The 26333-nt window shown below is 43.0% G+C and overlaps 1 protein-coding gene across 8 annotated transcripts in view; it reads left to right on the top strand.

Moving 5' to 3' along the window:
- The window catches only part of GALNT11 (polypeptide N-acetylgalactosaminyltransferase 11), a 103340-nt gene that overhangs the window by 4878 nt on the left and 72129 nt on the right, over nt 1-26333 (top strand). For 4 of the 8 annotated variants that reach the window (XM_074946306.1, XM_074946310.1, XM_074946305.1 and 1 more), the window contains exons 2-3: nt 20110-20442; nt 23958-24081. In XM_074946306.1, coding sequence (XP_074802407.1) covers nt 20148-20442; nt 23958-24081 — 419 coding nt within the window. In that variant the 5' untranslated portion in view covers nt 20110-20147. Of the gene's footprint in view, nt 1-4024; nt 4147-5854; nt 6071-6318; nt 6448-20109; nt 20443-23957; nt 24082-26333 lie in introns of those variants that run through there. The other 4 variants (XM_074946308.1, XM_074946309.1, XM_074946307.1 and 1 more) reach the window with 4 other exon arrangements.

Genomic DNA, 26333 nt, shown 5'->3' with positions numbered 1-26333 from the left:
AGAAGGACCAATGGGGAAAGAAGATACTTTCAAATCTTGGGTGGGGTGGGGTGGTGGAAAGGCTTTGTTTTGTGTGTTCTCTTGGGAAGCAGAGAAGCATCAGGTCAGAAAACTCCTCCTATAAACCATCCTAAAAGTCTCTCACATTACAAAAATTGTAAGTAAAAGCCAGGCAAGGCGTGTTAGATTATCTTTTGTTCTGCTTGTGAATTTTTCCTTTGCTGGAGGGAGGTTTATTCCTGTTTTTTGTAACTTTGAAACTAAGCCTAGAGGAAGTTCTGATGTGTTTTTGAATCTTTTGTTACCCTGTAAAGTTATTTTCCATCCTGATTTTACAGAGGTGATTTTTACCTTTTTTTTTTTTTTTTTAAATAAAATCCTTCTTTTAAGAACCTGACTGATTTCTCTATTGTCCTAAAACCTAGGGGTTTGGGTCTGTGATCACTTTGTAACCAATTGGTTAGGATATTATTCTCAAGCCTCCCCAGGAAAGGGGGTGTAAGGGCTTAGGGGGATATTTTGGGGGAATAGGAACTCTAAGTGGTCCTTTCCCTGATTCTTTGTTAAATCACTTGGTGGTGGCAGCGTACCCTCCAAGGGCAAAGAATTTGTGCCTTGGGGAAGTTTTAACCTAAGCTGGTAGAAATAAGCTTAGGGGGTCTTTCATGTGGGTCCCCACATCTGTACTCTAGAGTTCAGAGTGGGGAGGGAGCCCTGACATTAAATGTTCTTGAGTCAGCTTAGCTTGCATCAGTTAATTGATGAAAGTGAAACTGGTTTACGTGAGGGTTAAAATGGTTTAAGTGCATTTACATGGAGGTTTTCCATGGTTGAACGAGAACAATCTGTAAACCTGACTTTGTTAAATCAGTGTAGATTTTCTTGTACAGACAAGGCCTAAATCAGATATTGCTTAAGCCTAAAAGGTGACTAATTACTAGAAAAAATACCTCCTTCTCAAAAGTATAAAATGCAGTCTGTATGGCAAAAGCTAATGACTTTTACATTTGAAGTTAAAGAACAGAGGAAAAAGTCTCTCCATCTCAGTATTTGCTTATGGCTAGCTTGCCAACTGCTAAAGCCTAATTGTGTCCAATTCTTATGGACTCTTCCTGTCCTGCTGGGTAACCAAACCTGCTCGCTTATTTATCAATGAACTTGCTTTCTGTGGTGTTGCCTACAGTAGAAGGGGTTTGCTGGAATAGCTGTGAGCAAAGCCTCATAGTAGGGATGCAGTTTGTACTAACGAGTTCTTTTGTTCTTTGAACAAAATAAAGCCATACTGGTAAAAGCACTTGTTTGCTGTTAAACTGCATCTACACTAGGTATTTTGTCCGCATAGTTGTGTCAGTTAAGGATGTGATTCCCCTCCCCTCCTTCCCCCCAACATAACTATGCTGGGAAAACCTTTAAGCATAGATCAGGTGTGTGTTACTAAAGATTGCATTTGATGCAGTCCTGGAACGGATTTTCATTAACATTACATGAACAGACCCATCCTTTTTGAGAGTGTTTTGTAGGCACAGTTCTGGGACAGCGTGTCACTAATTTCAGATACAGTTTGTAGTTTTTTGTATAGAGATAGGGAGTTGTCGCAATTTATCACAGAGATCAATTGTCTCCATCATTGTCTACCCTGAGCCTTTGGACCTGATTTCCTACTCTTTACTTTGGCAATACTCTAACTCTTTATTTCAAAAGAACTTTTGCCTGATTAAGGATTTCACAATCATACCCCTTCCATCCCCCATTACTCCTCTTCCCTGGACTAATGATTCTAAGTATTTGTCCACAGTGGAACAGTCATTGGGCCAGAGAGAGAGAATAACTCTCTCTGGTCCAGTCATTGGGGAACTGACCTAGGAGGTAGGAGACCCCGAACCCAGCCCCCTTGTTTCAACCACTGTTTCATTATTTATTCAGAGCACAACAGCTTCAACAGGAGAGTTTGTGGAAGCCCCACATCAAAATATCCCATAGCCCAGTGGTTAGAGCAACCTCCTGAAAGGTGGGAGACACCCCCCTCTCTGTCAGAGGAGGAGAGAGGAACAGGGAACTGAATCTTGGTCTCCCACATCCCAGGTGAGTGTTCTAACCACTGGGCTAGTAGTTATAAGATGGGTGATGGCACTGCTACCATCACCACATGCTCCTTCTCTGGCTGGATTTTGAATAGCACTCAAGTCCGCTGTGGACAAAGCGGGCAGCCAAATGCAGGTATAGCGAAGCATTGCACAACTTTAAATGGATCATGTTCTGTAATTGAGCAGGGACATAAGATCGAAACGATGTTAAGCGAGAGGATGTTAAGTGGGGAGTTACTGTAGTTACCAATGAAGGTGCTGTTGTGGGAGGGGGATGCTCCTATATACCACTGTATCAGAATATTGTGTTCAGATCATGGTTTAACCTGTGTATTGGGCCAGATTCATACCTGGTACAAGCAGGTCCTTTTCCAGTAGAGTTGCACTTACTCATGAAAAGTCTGAATTTGAACCACTGCCTTTACTGTCCAAGCACAGGGGGTGGTCTGTCAGCTTTTTCAGAGGCCTTTCAAAACAAATCAATAAAACATACATGTACTTCCAGGTTGACCAAATTCAGTCATTGAGGCAGACTGCACAGACGTTTTGTACTGAAATCAGTGGGTGGAGTCTGGGCAGAGGTCGTGTATGCAGCCTTAATTCTGGCATTCCTGACATATGACCACTTCACTTTGCCAGCTTAACAGTTCTAATGTATGTAGTTGTATGGGATCTCCCAGATATTAAAATGAAAAAAGAAAACACCTAAAAAAATTTAACTCTCCGTGACTGGCTGAGCTACTGCTGGCTTGCAAAAAAAAAAAAAAAAAGAGGCCAACAGCATGTCTTTTCCATGATCAAAACTATTAGGAAAGATTGTCATGTCTCTTTAGGAGGTCTGCGTGAGGGAGGCTGCTGTTACCCTCCGTAACTACAGAGCTCATAAGGTACATCAGAAAAGCCCTCCTTTACCTTTGGCCCTTATACAAGGTGCTCCTGCCAAGTCTTTGTCTCAGTCCATACACACTTTAAATGTGGGTTCCCCTACACAACAAGGCTCTACTCCTGCAAACAGTTCCACACAAGTGGACTCCTCTGCCCTCATTAAGCTCATTGCAGGATTGGAACTTTAATTGGTCACGTTTGCATGGTACCTGAGCAAAATGTATTGTGTGCACTCAGTATTTAATGGCTTAGAATTCATTGGCCACTCAAAAGTGTTTCTGCTCAGTGAACTCTGTTTTGCTGCCAGATTTCAGTGCTTATCTTCCAACTATTTTGGCAGGAGGGCTGTTCAAAAGAAGTTTCAATATTTTTATTGTTTATAATGGGAAAATGTCTTTTCTACTTTCCTTACGGTAGAGGGGGGAAAAAAGAGCGAAACCATATTTGCTCAATTAAAAAAGACCAACTTCAAGCAGAAGACAAGCCCCAAAAGTAAAAGATGAATAAAATTACGATTTGAACACGGAGGAGCAAAGAGGTGGTTAGAATGGAAACTCTTATACCATCTTAACTATTGTGGTACTACCACTCCGACCATAATATATAGTGGAGAGAGACTGTGGAGGTGGATGCCTTAGTAATGCTATGCATAGCTAGTATTTACACTTCTGTAGTAATCAGCACTGCAAGGTCTTGTGATTGCTTACTGCCAAGCATACAGCTCATACATCAGTTAAAAAAGAAAAATCTAGTAGTGCTCTCTGGGGCAGGATATGCAGCCAAATAAGAAATAGTTTTGCTGCATTCGTTTCCTAAGATTTCATCCAATTTAGCCTGTTACAGAGAGGTTTGTATTTGTTGCCACAGTTCTCAGTTATCAGAGTAGCAGCCGTGTTAGTCTGTATTCGCAAAAAGAAAAGGAGTACTTGTGGCACCTTAGAGACTAACCAATTTATTTGAGCATAAGCTTTCATGAGCTATAGCTCACTTCATCGGATGCATTCTCAGTTAGAACTTGTGAGCGGCACTCAGTAGGAAAGTGTTAAGTTTTAGGCTCAGTGTTTTATTGTTCACTGAGAATGAAGACACCAACTGGATTTGACCGTAACTGCAGCAAACGTATTTTCACCATGTAACCTTGCATTGCTTCTCTAGTGCAGACTCTGCTGGGGAAAAGGTGAGACTCATTTGTTCAGTTCATTATTCAGAATGTGTCTTACATATAAAACAGTAGGATAATTTTATCTAGTTTTCTTTTGTGGCTGTATCCACAGGCTTTGTAGGTGTAATTTGCAATGGAACAGCTAGGTAGATTTTAAATAAGTGTATTGGACAGCTTGTTTCCAAGTGGTTGACCTTGCAGTCTCTTCTGTGTGTTGAATCAAAGGATAGTATTGAGAGTGTTTTTGTACATAAAATCTCCTTACTGTACTTTCCACTTTATGCATCCGATGAAGTGAGCTGTAGCTCATGAAAGCTTATGCTCAAATAAATTGGTTAGTCTCTAAGGTGCCACAAGTACTCCTTTTCTTTTTACGGTAAGGAGAGTGATCACTTAAGATGAGCTTTTATGAGCGGGGGGGGGGAAGAAAACCTTTTGTAGTGATAATCAAGGTGGGCCATTTCCAGCAGTTAACAAGAAGGTCTGAGGAACAGTGCAGGGGGGGGACGACGGACGGACGGATATGGGGAAATAGTCTCTGTCTGAGGGGTTGGAGCATTCTTACAAACTGCTGAAGTGAAGAAACAAATCTTGGGAGACAGGCCAGTCCTTGCCTACAGACAGCCCCCCAACCTGAAGCAAATACTCACCAGCAACCACATACCACACAACAGAACCACTAACCCAGGAACCTATCCTTGCAACAAAGCCCGTTGCCAACTGTGTCCACATATCTATTCAGGGGACACCATCATAGGGCCTAATCACATCAGCCACACTATCAGAGGCTCGTTCACCTGCGCATCTACCAATGTGATATATGCCATCATGTGCCAGCAATGCCCCTCTGCCATGTACATTGGTCAAACTGGACAGTCTCTACGTAAAAGAATAAATGGACACAAATCAGATGTCAAGAATTATAACATTCATAAACCAATCGGAGAACACTTCAATCTCTCTGGTCACTCGATTACAGACCTAAAAGTCGCAATATTACAACAAAAAGACTTCAAAAACAGACTCCAATGAGAGACTGCTGAATTGGAATTAATTTGCAAACTGGATACAATTAACTTAGGCTTGAATAGAGACTGGGAGTGGATGGGTCATTACACAAAGTAAAACTATTTCCCCATGTCCGTTCCCCCCTCCCCCCCCCCCACTGTTCCTCAGACCTTCTTGTTAACTGCTGGAAGTGGCCCACCTTGATTATCACGACAAAAGGTTTTCCCCTCTCCCTCTGAGAGTGGGTTTGTGTGTGTGTGTGGGGGGTGAGAAAACCTGGATTTGTGCTGGAAATGGCCCAACTTGATTATCATACACATTATAAGGAGAGTGATCACTTTAGATAAGCTATTGCCAGCAGGAGAGTGGGGTGGGGGGAGGTATTTTTTCATGCTTTGTGTGTATAAAAGATCTTCTACACTTTCCACAGTATGCATCCGATGAAGTGAGCTGTAGATCACGAAAGCTTATGCTCAAATAAATTTGTTAGTCTCTAAGGTGCCACTAGTCCTCCTTTTCTTTTTGCGAATACAGACTAACACGGCTGTTACTCTGAAACCTTTAATCTTACAGTACTTACAGCAGTGTATGAAGGAGGAGGAGAGAGGCAGAGTCACAGAACGCCAATCATGACCTGTATTACTAAATCCCTACACCTTTCTTGGGAGCTAGCACATGAACTTTATGGCTTGTCCCAGAGCTGGCTCTGCTGTTGAAGAAAAGAGAATGCCCTTATTGATAGAATGAGAAATATCTATTAGCTTCAGAAAGGAAGAGGAAATCAGGACACCATGAAAGGCATGCAGTGTTTATGCTCTGGATGGCTAGAAGTACCTGCCTGTGAAGTAATTCTATGGCAGGAGTGGCCAGCCTGAGCCTGAGAAGGAGCCAGAATTTACCAATGTACATTGCCAAAGAGCCACAGTAGCAGGTCAGTAGCCCCACATCAGCTCCCCCCCCCCCCCACTCCCAGCACCTCCTGTTCCCCCTCCCTCCCCGCACCTCCCAGTCAACTGTTTTGTGGCATGCAGGAGGCTCTGGGGGAGAGAGGGGGAGGGAAAAAAAAGCATGGTAGGCTCAGGGGAGGGAGTGGGAAGGGGTGGAGTGGGGGCAGGGCTTGTGGCAGAGCTGGGAGTTGAGCAGTGAGCACCCCCCGGCACATTGGAAAGTTGGTGCCTGTAGCTCCAGCCCCGGAGTCGGTGCTTATAGAAGGAGCCGCATATTAACTTCTGAAGAGCCGCATGTGGCTCTGGAGCCACAGGTTGGCCACCCCTGTTCTGTGGCATGGCACATTTGTTAAAGGGCTAGGTAAGAGCAGCCCATGGATATAGGGTACTGGGTATGTTGGTATGATGGAAGGAGGACTGTGCAGCACAACTATATACATCCAACGAGTGAGCACCACTTTATTTGCTCAGCGTGACCATTTTAGGATTTTTATAAGCTGACGTTTCCAGTACGTAAGTGTTTGTGTTCTCTAATCACGAACTGGGCTACGATAATCTGCTTGACATAAGGTTGCAGCACCGATTATACCTAAAATGGGACTAGGCTGTTCTGTTACATAGCTTATTAACATGAGACCCTGGGTCTTAGGAGATCTATTTTCCTTCCAAACTCTTATAGCTGCTTTTTGCATCTAAATTCTAGTTGCTTGGACCTGTGCTAACATGATAGGACCATGGAGTATGTAGTTTCTCATCAGAGAGAAGGGATATTTGTGGGTGTGCTTTCCTAGTAAGAAAACTGCAGCATTTTGTTGGCAAAGATGCGGGATGCTTTGAGGAGAGAGAGATGAAAATTTGAGTTCATTATAGAAGTACTTTGAAATTGGAAACTGGAAGTAGATGGAGAAAAACATTTCAGAAAAATGTAGTTTGCCAGTAATTTGTTTACCCTGTTGTGAAAGTCCATCTAATTGAAGCTTTATTATTACCACAATTACCTAATGAAGCTTTAGGATTTCCTCAAATTCAACATGACATTCCTGGGATGACATTGCAGTATATAGTGTATAAAATCAAAGATCGCTATAGTGCATAGAGAGGTATCTTGAGGTTTGTTTCAAGTCCAAAGTGTAAAACACTGTAGGTTCTTTCTAAGTGAACCATTTACATTGGTAGAACATTTACAATGGTAGAACAGCTTGGGAAAATCCCAAATAGTTTAAGCAGGTGAATGTTTATGGTATTATTCATGCAACACATTTCATTTAGAGTTTCTAAGTTAAGTTTTGTATACATTGTCTATTAGTGGGATATAGCCAGTTATTTTTAGTGGAAGGATAGTTTTGTGGTAACAGCGTTAGATTGAGAGTTGGGGAATCTGGGTTCTGTTCCTGGCTCTCCCGGAGATTTGTGTGACCTTAGGCAAGACAACATGGGCTTTTACAGGTTTCAGAGTAACAGCCATGTTAGTCTGTATTCGCAAAAAGAAAAAGAGTACTGGTGGCACCTTAGAGACTAACCAATTTATTTGAGCATAAGCTTTCGTGAGCTACAACTGAAGATGAAGTGAGCTGTAGCTCACGAAAGCTTATGCTCAGATAAGTTGGTTAGTCTCTAAGGTGCCACAAGTACTCCTTTTCTTTTTAGAGGATCTGAGTATCTGCAGCTCTCATTGACTTCAAGAAGGATAGCTCTTCACAGGGCGTTACAGGTGCTCAGCATGTCTAAAAATCAGGCAGCAAATCTCAATGCCCATTTCCCTATCTGAAAAGGAGGGTTAATATCTGTTATGCTAAGTTGATTGATATCTGTAGAGTGCTTTGAGAGCATCTGACTGAAAAAAGATGGAGTATTATTAACAATGATACATATAATCTACTTCAGGTGTTGGAAGATGGGTATCTGCAGCTGTCATTGGCTACAGTGGGAGCTCCAGGTGCTCAGCATCTCTGCAAATAAGGTCATAAGTTATTTTCCAGGCCTTTCAAATCTGCTTTTTCTAGACATACATCATCTAAATTAGGGGTGGGCAAACTTTTTGGTCTGAGGGCCATATTCGGCTATGGAAATGTTATGGTCGGCCATGAATGCTCACAAAACTGGGGGTCGGGGTGTGGGAGGGGGTGAGGGCTCCGGTTGGGGGTGTGGGTTCTGGGGTGGGGCCAGAAATGAGGAGTTCAGGATGCGGGAGGGGGCACTGGGCTGGGGCAGGGGATTGGGGTGCGGATGGGAGGGTGAGGGCTATAGGGTGTAGGAGGGCGAGACCGAGGGGTTCGGAGGGTGGGAGTGGGATCAGGGCTGGGACAAGGGGTTGGGGTGTGGGAGGAGGTTGGGGTGCAGGCTCCGGGTGGCGCTTACCTCAAGCAGCTTCTGGAAGTAGCGGCATATCCCCCCTCTGGCTTCTATGCGGAAGTGTGGTCAGGCGATTCTGTGCACTGCCCCGTCTGCAGCTGCGGCCCTCTCAGTTCCCATTGGCCTGGTTTGCTGGCCAATGGGAGCTGCGGGGGCGGTGCTTGGGGCGGGGACAGTGTGTAGAGCCCCCTGGCTGCCCCTACGCATAGGAGCCAGAGAGGGGACATGCTGCTGCTTCCAGGAGTCATGCGGATCAGGCCTCCAACCCTGCTCCCTGGCAGGAGCTTGAGGGCCAGATTAAAACATTTGAAGGGCCGGTTGCGGCCCCGGGCCGTAGTTTGCCCACCCCGATCTAAATGAAGAAGAGTTGTGTTCACATACTGAATGGCAGGCTTTGGGGCACTCTTGTTGTGTGGAAGTGGGTGTCTTTATCCTTTAGAGTTGTTTTAGAGCCCTCTTCTAAACTATTCACAGCTGATTATTAGCTCCTGCACGTGTTGGACATTGAATGATTTCCAGCTCAGTTCCCCTACCTGTAAATTGGGGACAATGATACTTGCTGTGTTAAGAACTTCGAAACGCCCTGATGAAAAGCACTATGTAAGAGTTGTTACTGCAGACCTACTGCATGTCACAAAATAGCCATCTAATTCACAATGTACAGTAGTCTGCCTTCTCTTCTATAATGGCAGTAATTAAACTGCAGTAGGCCCCACATTTGACAAGAAAAGCCTCCTCAGTAAGTCATACTGATGAGTGGATGTCATTTTGTACTGTAAATGAGCCAGTGGAAATTGATTATTAAGGAGTCAGATTGGGTTGGTTCTTGATTACCAGTTTCTTGTGCTCTAGAATCTTAAGCTTTCATTTAAAAATGTGTGTCTAGCCTTTGTGCTGCAAAGAAAACCTTCACAATGTGAATTCAATATAAACTGGAGCCTGCTGGAGTCTGCAGGCAACCTGAACCAATAGGTCTCAGAGGTATGAACGATTTTTTCATCTTACTGTATTAAGTATGAAGCCTAATGAAGATAATTTATATTGTCAACACTGCTAACAACATCCTATTAAAGCGTGGAGAAGAGAGCCCTCATCATAAAATACACAATTTGCTGTGAGTGACATCTGATGAAGTGAGCTGTAGCTCATGAAAGCTTATGCTCTGATAAATTTGTTAGTCTCTAAGGTACCACAAGCACTCCTTTTTATCTTCATTTTGGTTTCATGAGTGGATTGGGGGAGTAGCAATATTTCTCCCCCCACCCCCGCCATATGACTCCTGTTCAATATGCTGTTAACTCTGTTTGGTTGAAAAATTCATGGAGATGATAAAATTGGGGAGGTTGGAAATAGGGGAAAAACTACTTTTTTTTTAAAGTATTTGCTACCACCTAAGCACAAACATTAGGAGCTAGAAAATTACTAACAAATTTAGAATATAAAAATCCAAGAAGATAAAGTGACATGTCTTTTAAAAGTTTTACCCAGGACCCTATAGAACAGTAGTTCTCAAACTTTTGTACTGGTGACCCCTTTCACGTAGCAAGCCTCTGAGTGCGACCACCCTTATAAATTAAAAACACTTCTAAAAATATATTTAACTCCATTATAAATGCTGGATGCAAAGGGGGGTTTGGGGTGGAGGCTGACAGCTTGCGACCCCCCCCGCCCCCCGTAATAACCTTGCGACCCACTGAGGGGTCCTGATCCCCAGTTTGAGAATCCCTGCTATATAAGAACTTGCAGAGATATCACATTCCTCCCACAGAAAACTACAGTAATAATGTCTTGGCAACTTTTTAGTAATTTACTGATTAAGTGCTAAGGATACACAAAGATCTGTCTTCAGAGTAGCAGCCGTGTTAGTCTGTATCTGCAAAAAGAAAAGGAGTACTTGTGGCACCTTAGAGACTAACAAATTTATTTATTTTTGTGAGCTACAGCTTATGATCAAATAAATTTGTTAGTCTCTAAGCTGCCACAAGTACTCCTTTTCTTTTTAAAGATCTGTCTTGTTTCTTCACTTAAAACAGATACAGTACAAAGGCAACTTTACAGGAGAATTGGTGGCGATGGTGGTTTTCTAAGGAAAGCTCTACTTGGAGAACCTGAAAGCTGTGTTAAGATTTTTCTCAAATAATTCTGACTTGTATTTCAACAATGTGAGGTCAAGCTGACCTCTGACAGAACCTCAGGGCACAGTGATTAAACATTAAGTAAAAAGAAAAAAGAAAAGGAGTACTTGTGGCACCTTAGAGACTAACCAGTTTATTTGAGCATGAGCTTTCGTGAGCTACAGCTCACTTCATGCATCCACAAGTACTCCTTTTCTTTTTTCTTTTTACGAATACAGACTAACACGGCTGTTACTCTGAAACTAAACATTAAGTGATGAAGAATGTTTACTAAATGTTTGAGGCTAATCCAAATGCATGTTGGCATTTAAGCAGTGACTAGTTAAAGATCAGCTAACCATCCCTTACTGTAAGCCAAAATACAGTATTGTGAAATGCAGTCTCTTTATTTATAGTGTTTTGCTAAAAAGATTAAAGGCTAATGCGTCAATTCAGCATTTAACCTTTAAGCTGCATCAGTTACTTGCTGTGGGGAATGGCCAATGCTCAGCTGTTTGGTTACATGTGAATTATCATTGTCTGATTAATGTTTTGACGATTGATTCAGATTTCGTGCCAAGTAGTGGGCAGTTAGTGGGGTCTCTGTACACAGCAGTGAGAGGGGGGAAATTTTTTTAAAAACAATATTTGATTTTAAATGCTCAAAATAGTGCTCTAAACTACTTTTACTCCCCCCCCCCTCCCCCCGGCTAGATTTCAAGGAGCTAGTCAATCTTAAATCTGTGGTGTGGTTTCCCTATTTGCAAAATTGATAGTAAGCTTGTCACAGAGACAGCCTTTTCTTATGTGTTTGTACAGTGCTTAGCAAAGTGGGGTCCTGGTCTGTGACTGTGGTCCCTAGACCAGGGGTTCTCACAACAAACTTTTTGGTGGCCTCAGAGTATGGCCACCATATCTTCCTACTGTATTTTGCACTGCATGCATCTGATGAAGTGGGTTTTAGCCCACGAAAGCTTATGCCCAAATAAATTTGTAAGTCTCTAAGGTGCCACAAGTCCTCCTTTTCTTTTTTAACTCTTACTGGTGGCCGCACTGACAATTTTTCCTAAAATACTTAATTAACTTTAGAAAAAACAAATATGCACACATACATATCCAAATCATTGTAATTTTATTTATGTAGGGTTTTTTCAGACTCCGTAATAAAAATAATTTACAGTTGTCTCTATTCTTTACTGGTCCTAAACAGAATAGAAACACAAATAAGGCATTTTGTATGTTCTTGTCTTTTGTTGTTTCTTTTGCTTTTTTGGTTGTACTTTTTTTTTCTCCTAAGACTTGCTATCTGGTAAGTCTTCTGCTGTGAAAAGTGATATTTGTATGTTTGCTAATATCACTTTTCACAGCAGACCTATTCAGCCCCAGCAAGCCCTGGGACAGATTAAGCCCTGGATGGGGAGGTGGGCAGGGAGGCAGCGGGGCTCAGTGCTGACGGCAGGGATGGTGAGCCTGGGGCTGGAGCCTGGAACCAGAGCCTGCCACTGTGTGGACGGAGCCCAAAGCCCTGTGGCCAAAGCCTGTCTCCCCTGCCCCCCCGAAAGTGGGGAATTCACCATTTGCCTGCACCTCCAGCATTTGTGTCTCGGAGAGGGGGTAGGGCCCAACTGCTGCTGGCAGCCCTGCGAGAGGGGCCACTGCTTTGCGTCCCCTGAAAGGTGTTATAGGTACAAATTAATATTTATTATGAATTTTATGTTGTATATGAGGAAAAAATGCTAGGGTTTTTTTTGTCTTGTGTTCATCCTGAATGTTCTTCCAGCATATACATCTTCTGGAAGAAAATAGGGTTAATTGTGTATTTAAGGTCCTTTTGAGCATTCATGTGTTGGCACCTATATCCTTTAGTAATGATAGGGAAAAATATTACGGCAGCATCATGCTCAGGCTATGCTACACTGGTACAACCCTTAGGGCACCTTATTATGGAACAGTTTTCCCTGACATGTTTCAAGCATGGATTTATGTATTCCAGATGGCATCTTTACTGCATCTCTGAACTTGCACTTGGTTAAGATACTGTTTACACCAGTGATACTCAGACTGCGGCTTGTGAGCTGCAAGTGGCTCTTTAATGTGTTTTCTGTGGCTCTTTGATTTAATTATTAACCAATCAGGATGCTTTTACTATGTTATTAACCAATTTAAGTATCAACTTGCATTAAGTTATTAACTTATTTGCTATGAGAATAATATACATATATAAAAACTAAATATTCCCTTGTCATACTGTTTAAATATGAATGGTACTATAGTAAATGAAACAATGAATTCACGCCACTGTGGCCCGTTTGGGTAATGTTGATCGCTCATTTGGCTCCTGAACCACTGAGGAAATGGAACTATGCTTGAACCTTGTCTTCATACTGGCCAACGTGGGGGCAGTTGGGTTCTGCCTCATTGTTTATATTTGTAGCATAGATCAGCGCTTCTCAAAGCGGTGGTCCGTGGACTGGTGCTGGTCTGCGAGCCATCGGCTGCCGGTCTGCGCACACATTGGGGAAAAAAAAATTGCCGGTCCCCCCATATCAGATAGATAGCTTGAGAAGCACTGGCATAGATGATCCCTGGTTCTCCTCACTAAGGTTGTGTCTACACTGGCACTTGAATGACAAAACTTTTGTCTTTCAGTGGTGTTACCCTCCCTCCCCCCTGTCCCCCCCCCCCCCCGAAAGACAAGTTTTGCCATGACAAGTGCCAGTGTGAACAGTGCATTGTTGGCAGGAGCGCTCTCCTGCCGACAACGCAAACACCACTCGTTGCGGGTCGAAGTTTTTTGTCAGCAGGAGAGCCGACAAACAGCGGCTACACTGTGTGACTTTTAGCGGAATTGGCTGTAACAAGACAGCCATGTTGCTAAAAGCTGTGTAGTGAGGACATAGTGTCAGTTAAATGTATTGCCTAGTTAATGGCCTTGTGCTTCTTTACATTAAGTGGTTAGGCTTTAACTATGTGAGCGTACTAGCTGTGCTAGCATTAATATCTAGCTATCTAAACTTCTGGGCCATTAACCGCTCAAGTTGTGTTAAATTTTGTGATCTGGAATTTTACTATCACTTATTTACCAGTGTCCTGCACTGACCTTAAATGTTCAACAGCCACGTTCTCAATGCAGCCTGCCCTGTATGCTGACAAGGCTGGTAATGCCTTGGGGCAGGAACAGTAAGTAGTCTGAGAGACAAATCCTTCTTTATGTCTTCTGGACTCACAAGCAGCTTGTTGGCTCAGAACAACGTAAGCTTTAATGCCTGAGCTTCAGAATCCTGTTTGGGGAGGTCAGCTGGAAGAGGAGGGGTATTTCCTTGGACACCTAAGATGTCATGCACCACAAAGGAGTGACATTGCATGTATTACATTCCATACACGCATAGCTGAAGGGATGTATCTATCAATCTGATCAGTGAACTCTTAAAATCAATTTCCACCCTAACAATGTAACGTGTCAGACCTAGAGAAGTGAAGAGAGATGGAAGGGAAAAGCTCCTGCAGAAAGTAACTATATTGTGCATAGAGAGGGAAGAAGCCCGTGCTATGCTAGATGAGCAGGGAGTGGAGTAGATAAAGACTGTGGGCCAAATGACATCAGGCATAAGCTGAGCATTGCCCCCGCCCCGTCTATGAAATCAACTGAAACAAACCCATGGAGGATTTTAAAAAAGAACTTTGAACTGGAGCCTGAAATGAATGAGGAGCCACTGGAATACCGTTGTGTATGGGTTGATGTGGTTGCACTTGGGTGTGTGTGTGTGAGAGAGAGAGAAAGGTGGGGCAAAGCAGGATTCTTTCTGTGCTGGCATCTGGAGAGCTAGGACTTGGAGGAAGGTATCTGCCAACTCCTTAATATGTTGTCCTGGTGGTTGATCTTTTAGTGTTCTTGGGTCTCAGAGGGGAGTTGAAAATTCTAAGGTGAGAGACTTTCCAGGTGAGTCTCCTCAGCTCCCTGCCTCTCTCACTTCCCTGCTGGCTTGGTCATCAGGCAAAAGCTGCTTCTAGATTTCATGCCATGTTCCTGTTATGAGCTGGGACTGGGACCGTACAGAAGAGTTGACTCCCTGCTGGCACACCCCCTTGTGGCTGGCCTTGGGTATAGCATCTGCTTCCTTGTGGTAGGATGTGGTGTAGCAGCTCTTTTTTCACTAGTGTGGTCTGTTGACAGTTCATAGACTCCAAGGCCAGAAGGGACCATTGTGATCATGTAGTTTGACCTCCTGTATGACACAGGCCATTGAACTCCCCCAAATTTTTAGAGCAGTTTTTTATTTTGATTTAAAAATTTTCAGTGATGGAGAATCCACTATGACTAAGGCTGCGAGTCTGTCACAGAAGTTGTGGATTCCGTGACTTTCCCTGACCTCCATGAACTTGCAGTGGCCAGCAGTAGCAGTTTGGGTGTGTAGGAGGGGGCTCAGCCCCTGCCTAGGAGCTGCAGGGATGCAGAGTTGGGTAGGGAGCCCTGCCAACCTTCCAGCACCAGTGGGGGTCCTGGCCCTCTCTCCACCAGCACCAGCAGGGGTCCTGTGCTGCAGCCCAGGCCCCGCCCCCAGCACCACCGCAGCATGGCCCCTCCTCCCTCTCCCCCAGCACCGGCGGGGGGCCTGTGGCCTGGCCCCTCATCACGAGCGGGGGGGGGGTCCTGTGCCGCAGGGTGGCCCCTCCCCCCAGCATCAGCGGGGGGGCCCGTGCCACAGGCTGGCCCCTACCCCCAGCACTTGCAGTGCCCCCGGACCACCCCCCCAGAGCACTCCCGCCCAAGTTTTAGTCATGGTAGGTATTTTTAGTAAAAGTCATGGGCAGGTCACGGGCCCGTGAATTTTTGTTTATGGCCCATGACCTGTCCATGACTTTTATTAAAAATACCCGTGACTAAAACGTAACCTTAACTATGACCCTTGGTAAAATGTTCCAGTGGTTAATTACTCTGGTTCTGTGCTGGTCTGCCTCTTCTTGCTTCTCTAGTCAGGTCATGCTATATTTCCACTCCTCATGTCTTGGACTTTGTTTCTCTGAAAGAAGTCCAACAATCTATCATCAGTTTTTGGCCCCTCACTCTGGGCCCCATGGTCCTTACTCTCTCTGCCTAAAGCCTTTCAAAAATCCATATCAACTTACATCAGAGAGGTTTTCATACCACTTTTTCTAGTGGCTGGTAGGGGAACCCAGACCCTCCTTCCCCTCTGGATTCCAGTCCTGTAATGAACAGGCAAGGTGTGCTCCATTAGACTCCTTGCTGCTGGTGCTGCCTCCCTGGACTTCTTCCTGTCATTACTCTTTTTGTCAGGCCTTCTCCTTAGCTTCTTTCTGGGCTCTTGTAATGAGCAATGCCTCCCAAGGCTTCTCCCTGGAGGTCTGGTTCCTGCCCTTGGCTGTGTTCCTAATCCACTGCAAGCCTTTGTCAGGGCTCTTACAAGCAGACTCCTTCCACTGTTCGACTCCTCGGGTCCTTCTGCCTGCAACTCCTACCCTGCTACTCCAGGAACGCTTTCCTACTCTGTGTTCAGCCTCTCCCTGGGTGAGCTGGTTCTTCCCCTTTACCTCAGGGCCCCGTACAAGCCATCTGCCCAGCAAGGTATCCCAGCTCTGGCCAGTTCCATCACAACCCTCTGTGTGTCCACTCCTGCTCCTTCCTGTTTCTCTGTTAAGAGAGCAGTTATAAAGTTCTTCTTGTAACTATCTTCTGCTTCAGGCTTCCTGCCTTTATGGCACCATCCAGTTCCGTCCCAGCTGAGTTTCATCTTTAATTAGGAATGGTCCACCCTCCAGGTACAATCAGTGGGTTAATGAAGCTCTCAGTATACACTCCATCACAGACTACAATTAAAGATGATGATGCAGGGGGAGGAGAGGAAATTGAGAGGGACAGGTTTTGGCCAGGAGTCCCAACCTAGTGCCTCCTTTCAGTAGTCACAGACCTCACTTCTCTCTGTTAGTGTGCACCCGAGTAGCCTTCTCTTGCTTGAAACCGAGGTAAGCTGCACTGTAGCTTTTATAGCTGTTTATTTTATTTGCACAGGTGCAGGTATCCCAGTGGCTGGCTGACTGGTTGAAATCCCAAGTATAGACAAGGCCTGAGTGTTCCAGCTCAAGATGCTCTGCTTGCAATTAAGATTCATTAATAAGCCTGATGAGCTTTTATAGTTTTATGTTATTTGTAAAGACAGGGTAACCCCCTCCCCAAATCCCAAACAAAATATTGCCACAGAAATGGGAACTTAAGGAAAATAAATAGTCCTTCTACACTTTCTGCCAAGGTGTCACTGAATGTTTTGGTTAAATAGCAAGTTATTGAAAGGATCTGCTCTTCTGGATCTTAGTGAATCCATGATTTGTTTTAAATGTTATATTTCATACTTCATATGTCGTGTACAACATGGCATAAACCAGTGGGATTGAGGGGGAGAGGGACAACTACATCTCAACAAGGAACAGGTGGAATGTTGCATATTAAATTTGTATTCATGTGATATAGTACCTGGCAGGTCTGCTTTCTCTCACCATGCTAGCCTCTGGACAAATGCTTTCCTGCTGGGGAGCCATGAGGTTCTCTTCACTGTGGCAATAACTTATTTCCTTCCCTCCTAATTGAAGCCCGATTCCTTTTAGATGTCTGTGAAATAAAATGCCCATTCTCTGTTAGAACAGAGTGATTACTGGTCTTCTCTGCAATGGTCAGAAAGGGCATATCTATGCTGCAAAAAAGAACTAGATCAGCCAGTGTTTTGTGTGCGTGTGGTGGGGCTATGTTAGGATGGTGCCTTTTCGTTGCCAGTGAGGAAACAGCTCTAACGTTCGCTAGAGAGCAGTTTTTTAGGCTAGATAAAGTCTTAAAACTGACCTCATTCCACTGCCCAGATGCAGAAAAACTGGCTAGTGCACAGATCTTCCTGTAGTGCGGATGAGCTTGAACAGTCTACAGATCAGTCAGCAAGAAATACTGTTGTCCTGAGAGGCTGTAGCTGTTCATCTAATCTTTTTGCTCCTTGGCAACCTCCCATGCTTCTCTGAGTTTAGATTCACCTTGGCAACATCCTTGACCTTCATTAGCACAGGGAGTGGGAGATTTGAGGCAGATGCTTTGAAGCCATGGTGTAGTTAAAGTACTAAGTCAGCTAGAATGGGTGAAGAAATGATTCAGAAATCACAAACTTCTGTTTAGTGTCTGGCTACTTTCATGGCTCTAAAGGAACAGCTCAGCAACAGCATTCCTTTTTAGAGCATTGGAGAAGGTTCCTTATTGACAATTGTCAACTGCTGGAAATGGCCCACCTTGATTATCACTACAAAAGGTGTTTTTTTTTTTTGTTTTTTTTTTTTCCTTTCCTGCTGGTAATAGCTCACCTTACATGATCACTCTCGTTACAGTGTGTATGGTAACGCCATTGTTTCATGTTCTCTGTGTATATAAAATTTCCCCATTGTATTTTCCACTGTATGCATCTGATGAAGTGAGTTGTAGCTCACGAAAGCTTATGCTCTAATAAATTTGTTAGTCTCTAAGGTGCCACAAGTACTCCTTTTCTTTTTGCTGATTGACAATGTGTGCATTACACCTGAGTGCAGAGGGCCAGCACAAGACTTAGGCTCCATTTAAATCCCGCTTAAGTGCTTCATAGGCTGGCACTTCGCACAGGGATGAATTTCACCTAGTAAGAATAGCAGGCAAATATTTTTTGTTTGAAGAATTTTAACAAATGAAGGAGTAGCATGGTCTGACCTGAGGAACTCCTGAGTTTGATTAACTGTGATGCTTTGTGGTGTTAGCCAAGTCACTTGGGGCCCAATATTACACTTTTGAAGGCAGTGGGATTTTTGCTATAAACTTCAGTGGGAGCATGACCAAGGCTTAATCTTTATTAGTTTCCAATTTGTAACAAGGGAATAATATCTATCTACCTCACAGAGATGTTGTAAGTGTAAGGGATAATCAGTATTCATAAAGTGTTTGGAAGAGGTTGTAGATGCTATCTCTCTTGTTCTGATTTGTTCTTTGCCAGATTCAGCTGAAGAGGTTTTTTTGGTGATTTCTGATCCTTTGACAAATCTTACTTCTTTAAAACCCATGGACACTTGAAAATAGACCCAACCCCAACCTCACCCGTAGCCCCACCCAAAAAAACAAGTGGATGATATCTACATTTATAGCTGTAGAAAGAATTGGGTATCTTGGTTTATTGGTTTAGATCAAGTTTAACTCTGAAAGACCATTCCAGATTTTTCTGGTTAACTCTATGTTAGAAGGAGTTCTTAATTACCTTTCTCCTCCCATCCCTCAAAACAAACCAGTAAATCTACCTGATAGTTGCCAGAAACACCTAATCAATAAATTTCTCAGGGCCAGTTTTCCATTTTGGGTATTATGTGATTTCTTGGACCTTAGTTTTAACAAGATACACTTTTTGAGTTTAACTAATTCTCATGTCAACTGTAAATAAAACGCAGTCACCAGTACCGTCTATTTCAGTTCCCTCCACCATCCTCAGTGCTGTGGTATTCAGTTCTGATAACAGTTGTTGATACGTCTCCGGGAAATCACATTTGTGGGTGATTGATTAGAATAAAACTCTGGGCTGCTCTGCTCCGTTCCAGTTCCATTGCGGAGCTTTTTACCTGATGTGGACTGGACTGGGGAATCCATCCCAAAACCTGGAAGGATATTCAAGGGTCTGCAGAAAGCCAGTGCCAATCTAGTCTCACTGCTAGGGACTCTTCTGGAGACCTGGGGGCACTCCTGTCACAGAGAGGGCTCTGCAGAGAAGGTAATAGAGCCCAGCCTTTTACCTTTCCCTGGTAAACTACTCAGGGCCAGCTAGGGTACAGTGAACGTCTCCCTCCACTGCCCCACATAACATAGGTCAATTCCTAGCCTCTAGCTAGCCCTGTCCTTTCTCGCCTCCTGCACGGATCCTGACATTGCAGAGTGTCTTTTGGGATTCTCGCAAATGGGAAGGCGGTCTCAGCAAGGTGCCTTTTAACTCCCTTCCCTTCCACAGAGGAGGAGTGAGTTTGATGCGTGGATCTTGGAGGCGTTTCTGAGATCCTTCCTTAAAAGTTACTCCCCCATCCCCTCTGGAACTGTCACCTCCCTCCTTGCTTGAGTTTTCATGTGTGTTTTTTCTCTTTTCTTATCCTTTCCCTAGCCTACATGTCTCCCTTTCCTGTCTCTTTGGAAAACAGAATATTATGTGTTGTTATAAGTAATAAGAGTAATACAAACACTTTGACTGCTGTATTGTGGACACCAGTAAACTGTCCCACAACTTGAAAGAACATGCTGTTAATATTTCACCCAGTACTATCTGGGTCTTTAGCCCTGTATCTGAAGATATACAGTACTAAGCAGTCTGGGGCCCTAAGTATTTTTATATGTGGGTGGGAGGGGAGAAAGATATAATGCTTAAACATAAAATTAAAATATAGAGCATAGGTTTAAAATAGCATTTATGAAAAGTTAGCATTTAGAATTTAGTTACTCATGTACAAGTCTGCAGAAGAGTCTTAACAGATGGAGGCCTCAATTCTGTGTGTGTTTGATTCTCTTTCAGGGAATTGAGAATGGGCCATCAACAATGCTAGGTCTACAATGGGAAGTGTCACGCTTCGCTATTTCTGCTATGGGTGCCTTTTCACATCTGTGACTTGGACACTTCTGCTGTTTGTTTATTTCAACTTCAGCGAAGAGACCCAATCTTTCAAGAATGTGCCCGTCAAGGGGCTGGAACCTCAAAAGCCATTTCCTAAAAAATTCTATCCCCGTTTCACTCGGGGTCAAGTTCGCGTACCTGAACCACAACGGAAAGACAGCAGTGTAGGGAATCCATTTGGAAATCATGCACAGGACCCAGGGAAGGGAGACATGGAGCTCTCCCCTGAAATGGGTAAGTGGGCTTGGTCATCTTCATTATCAATGACATACACGCACACATAAACACACCTTAGTTAAATCAGTAGAAGTGAGATCATAAGACTTTAAATGTGTCCAAGGAAAATTTTTATACTCAGAGAATATTTATTTATTAAAATATTGATCCTGGTGTTTCTCTTGGTTTCAAAGTAGACTTAGTTTATTCTTTTACAATATGTATTTTTTTTAATCCAAAATGTTGCAGTCTAGCCTTTATTCTAAAATATTTTCAACTTTGCTACATAAAATGCTAAAACAGAACTTCTGAACTTTAACATCGAGGGTACAAACTTTGATATACCACCTTGCCACTGGTAGCATTTGTGTGTGTCGATGATTTACTTCGAGAGGGATTGGACTAAAATATGTGTGAAATTTTAGAGGCTGCAGAGAAACTCAGTTCATCTTTTTTCAGTATAAAAGATTTAAAATGTAGTTTGCATGGTGATCGTATGAGGCCTATGTTTGCTATCCATGTATCATAGAAGTATAAAATGATCTACAAACTAGACTGGAAAAAGTTAAGATGATGGGTTTATTCATTTGACAGGGTCAAATTTTGCTTGCTTTATTCAGGCAAATAGGTCTGTTGACTTCATTGGCACTACTTAGAAGAGTGTGGCATTTTGAACTGAAAACTGGCCATTGAACTGGAAGAAGGTAGCGCAAGTCACTCTATTGGTGTCTTAGCTATTTCCGTTGGAAGTATAATACAGAATATATTTTATCTAGCCCTGAATTTAATACTGGCAGTGCTGGCTAAAACTCCCTACACTCTTCTTCAGTAAAATGTCAGTACGGCGTCAGCTGTCGGAGAGTTTTATGGAGCTTAAGAAAAAGCTTACCAAAATGTAAGCATACACTTGCTCAGAGGCTTATTTGATCGATAGAAGGTGAAACACCTTCCAAAATTTAACTGCCAACTTGTGATGCCACAGGGCACGCAAATTCTTATCAGTTTGCTGTATTACCAACAGCTGCTAATTGCTGCATAGTCCAGAGGTGACCATCTCTTTCCAAGTATTCACTGCTTGCCAGGAAATGAACTGGAGAGTTGCAACAGAAAATCTCTTTGATCTTGAAACCCAAAGACTAGCTGGACGGGTGAAAGCCAAATGTGTTCTATTGCAGGACAAGTCCTATATGAAAATTTGGGAGACAGCTGGGCCTCTGTTAGAATTAGACCTAGTGTTATAGGGAAGGGTTTCCTGTCTGTCCAGTCTGGAGAAGTGATAAATATGCTTGGCTGTAAAGTTAAAAAAACAGTTTGGCATATTATAGCTGAGAACAAAATGTCATCTGGTAGGGTAATCTATATTTTTTTTCTTATAAATGTATGAAACACACATAACACTGCTATAGTAAAGGGTTTGTTGATGTTTCCATTGCAAACCTCATTTTCCAAGGGCTTAGAGCTGTTGTTTGGACTGGAATTTGTCAGGCACTTCGCACGCACGTTGTTAGCCTGCATGCAGCTCTTCCAATCCATCTTAAATAATATTTACGAGTTTGACTGTGTTTAGAGAGGGGGGAAAAAAAAGTATAGACACTTGTGTGAGGGCAGTCTGTAGAACAAAAAGCCAGTGCAATTTGGCATGAAGTTTTCAAGCATGTGGTCCTTAAAGCGGATCAGTTGAGCAGACTCAATGGCAGTAGTGCTTGCTGTAATCCAGAGGATGCAAGTATGACTGAGCTTAGAGCCTCTGGACCAGAGTTGGGAAGCTGCGGGCAGCTGTGCCTGCGGACGGTCAATGTAAACAAACTGTCTCCCGGCCCACTAGCGGATTACCCTGACGGGCTGTGTGTGGCCCACAGGCCGCAGGTTGCCCACCACTGCTCTGGACAGACAAAATCATTGCTAAGGTCAGATGTGTAACTCCAAGGAAGGGTTTGTGCCACTGCTTTTGTGGCTACTGCTGAACAAGGAAGGGAAAGTAACACCTATTAATAGTCACATTTCTAACCTCTGTGACTAATGGCTTGTCACATTGCAGTTAACCTGGTGGATAAAACCCACAGTCAGTGCAAACCCCATGGAGACAGATTGCGTTGGTGTAAACTGTGGCTTCCACTGATGTAGCTTCCCATGGTTTCAAACCTCTACCATAGGGGTGTGAGCCACTGCTGCGACATTGGTATTGCTGCTCTTGAGGCTAAAAACCCCAGTGCAGACAACATGCATGGCAGCCACATTGGTGCATTGCTTGTTAGAGGGAGGGCCAGGTATGCGCCCTCGGGAGAATTACTGTTACATGTCCCTTGGTGTAAATCCCATTACCATGTCACTGTCAGTCATGTTACATCTGTGCTATGAAGGGAAATAGGGAGATCTTGTTGTCTTTCCCCTTCCAAAAACATTTCCACAGCTTGCATTTCTCCTTCTATTTTGCCCATTTTATTTCTGATCATACCACCTCCATGGACATGCTGAGGCTGTCATTGCCCTAGGTCACCTGGATTTTGCATAGCTCTCCAAAGCAAAGTAATCTGTTGGGTGTATTGCAGAAGATGAATTTAGGGTTTCCTTGCTTATTGGTTCGTCAGACCCTTGACATGTTGAATAAGGGGGGAAAAATAAATGAAGCCATTTATTCCAGTACTTCAGGGCTTGTACCAAGGGTTGAGTGAAATGTCTCAATGAGTACAACAGAACTCAGTGACTTTGGGACCCTAGAACAGTAGAGTTTAAATTGTTTTTGGCCCCAGGCACAGAGTCAGGGACAGAAAGAATGACATTGCAGGATTTTGCTGCTTACACTAGCATGCTTTTCGAAACTGGATGGCTGCCTCTACCTTCCCACTGCACTCAGTGAGAATTGATGTTTCCGCTAAAATAATCAGCGAAGAAATAGTCAACTCTGTTGCTACTGAAGTTGTCGTTCTGAGGCTTGAGTCTCAACATCTCAGGTGAGATGAATGATGGTAGATCAGGCTTCTTTGATAGCTATTGTTTTTCTCTCTCTGCAGTCTCATGAAACTGCACTGCGCTAGGGCCATGCTTGGTTGGATTTTCTACCACCACAAGGGCTAGAAACTTACTGTATTTAAATAGAAACATACACTTTGAAGAAGCTTAATCTGCCATGGGTACCAGGTTATGCATCAAGTGGGCTAGATCTGGCTGGTTGGTTGGGTGTTAACACCTGTGTTTTATACTGAGGTTAAGAATGAGGTTTTTAGGGGGAAGGAATGTGTGGGGAATACGAAATAAGCACAATGGGGCCATCACTCTTTGGGGGATGTTATGCTCCATTCACATACAGTCTATTTTTATCACACCTATAATGGCTGTTCATAGACTTAACCTATTACTGGGGTAGAAATTGAAGTATTCATACAGAAATGTGCTTTGAAAATTGGTTAAAATATGATTTGTAAAGGCAGATTGTGAAAACTATGCATGAGTTAAACACTCCATTTCAGTACTTGATCACTGCCAGAGGACATTTTTTGACCCAATGAACTGATTTTGATATGTTTCTATTATAGGCATGATTTTTAATGAACACGATCAGGAGGTGAGAGACTTGGGCTATCAGAAGCATGCCTTCAATATGCTTATCAGCAACCGTTTGGGATACCACAGAGAGGTGCCAGATACAAGGGATGCAAAGTATGTCCTTTATACCATTTGCTCTATAAATATAATGTTACGTTTTGAAGGGTCCAGCATACTAAATAATGAGACTGGAATTAAACATTTGGCCGTTACACATCTATTACATTTTGCTTTCAACATATCAGTTACCACTGAAGGCAGATTTCCAGTCCTTTAATACTTGCAGCCAGATGGCTTGAGGTTATTCTTTTAATTTGGAGGGTTTGCTTTATTGAATACCGTTCAGAATTGGATCTCAAGAGGCAAACGGAAATGGGATAATAATTGTACATAATTGGAAAATCTCTATTGAACAGGTCACATGAGAAAGTCAGACTAACGCTATGTTAAGACAGTGCATGTATGTAATTTTAAGATCACCTACACAAACCTTATATCTACCTACTCTACCACACAGAAGTCTCTTTGAATTTGGATTTTAAAATACAATATGTCTGCAAATAAATACATATACAGTAGAATCTTTACAAGCTAATGACACTCAGCTGAATGGATCAAAGGGTTAAAGTAGAAATTATTTTCTCAGTCAGATGTTAGATGGAGAAGCTGATTGGTTAGAAAGTATCATGCTCAATTTAAATATGAGAAGCCATCTGGTGGTCACCCCAGAGACCTAACTTCAAATATAGGGTACATAAGAATGTCCATACTGGGTCAGACCAAAGGTCCATCCCGCCCAGTATCCTGTCTGCCAACAGTGGCCAATGCCAGGTGCCCCAGAGGGAGTGAACCCAACAGGTAACGATCAAGTGATCTCTCTCCTGCCATCTGTCTCCACCCTCTGACAAACAGAGGCTAGGGACACCATTCCTTACCCATCCTGGCTAATAGTCATTAATGGACTTAACTTCCATGAATTTATCCCGTTCTCTTTTAAACCCTGTTATAGTCCTAGTCTTCACAACCTCCTCAGGCAAGGAGTTTGACAGGTTGACTGTGAGCTGAGTGAAGAAGAACTTCCTTTTATTTGTTTTAAACTTGCTACCCATTAATTTCATTTGGTGGCCCCTAGTTCTTATATTATGGGAACAAGTAAATAACTTTGCCTTATTCACTTTCTCCACACCACTCATGATTTTATATACCTCTATCATATCCCCCCTTAATCTCCTCTTTTCCAAGCTGAAAAGTCCTAGCCTCTTTAATCTCTCCTCACATGGGACCTGTTCCAAACCCCTAATCATTTTAGTTGCCCTTAGAATATCAGGGTTGGAAGGGACCTCAGGAGATCATCTAGTCCAACTCCCTGCTCAAAGCAGGACCAATCCCCAATTTTTGCCCCAGATCCCTAAATGGCCCCCTTAAGGATTGAACTCACAACCCTGGGTTTAGCAGGCTAATGCTCAAACCACTGAGCTCTCCCTCCCCCCCCCTCCCCCACCCCCATGCCAGTTGATCTTTTTTGAGATGAGACCACATCTGTACGCAGTATTCAAGATGTTGGCGTACCATGGATTTATATAAGGGCAATAAGATATTCTCCATCTTATTCTCTATCCCTTTTTTAATGATTCCTAACATCGTGTTTGCTTTTTTGACTGCCGCTGTACACTGCGTGGACGTCTTCAGAGAACTATCCACGATGACTCCAAGATCTCTTTCCTGATTAGTTGTAGCTAAATTAGCCCCCATCATATTGTATGTATAGTTGGGGTTATTTTTCCAATGTGCATTACTTTACATTTATCCACATTAAATTTAATTTGCCATTTTGTTGCCCGATCACTTAGGGGTAGTGGAGTGGGTTAGATGATCCCTAATTGATATAACACAGAGCCTTTCTGTGTTTGTTTTATGTAATGGACAAATAACCAACTAATGGTGAGATTGATTCTATGTGGTGATCAGTGTGCGCTCAAGAGATCTCCATTAATGGACTATCGGGGATATTTCAAGTGAGGACAGAGATATATTGAGCATAAAGAAGTTTGTATAGTGCATACATATATTCTGTGCAGGTGTACTCTGAACTGTTAATTTTAAAGGGATGATATTATGGGGAAAACCCCCAAAATTCTGTACCTGTATTATTAATTACATACTGGGTTCTTTAAAAATGCTTTCATTTTTAAAATCTAATATATGTTTTTCCATTTATTCTGTTGGAGTGAATAGCAAAAAGGTAAGCAGTGTGGTGAATGTAAATGGCTGACTGCTAATTTCACTTTTTTTTAATTCACATTTTGTGTCTCATGCACCAGTACAATGTTAAGGTTTTTAATTGGACTTAAACGTGTTTAATTAAA

Source organism: Natator depressus, chromosome 2, assembly GCF_965152275.1.
Source record: "Natator depressus isolate rNatDep1 chromosome 2, rNatDep2.hap1, whole genome shotgun sequence".
In the NCBI taxonomy this organism is placed as follows: domain Eukaryota; kingdom Metazoa; phylum Chordata; order Testudines; family Cheloniidae; genus Natator; species Natator depressus.
The sequence above is the reverse complement of the archived record's forward strand: the minus strand, read 5'-3'. Positions and strand labels throughout refer to the sequence as shown.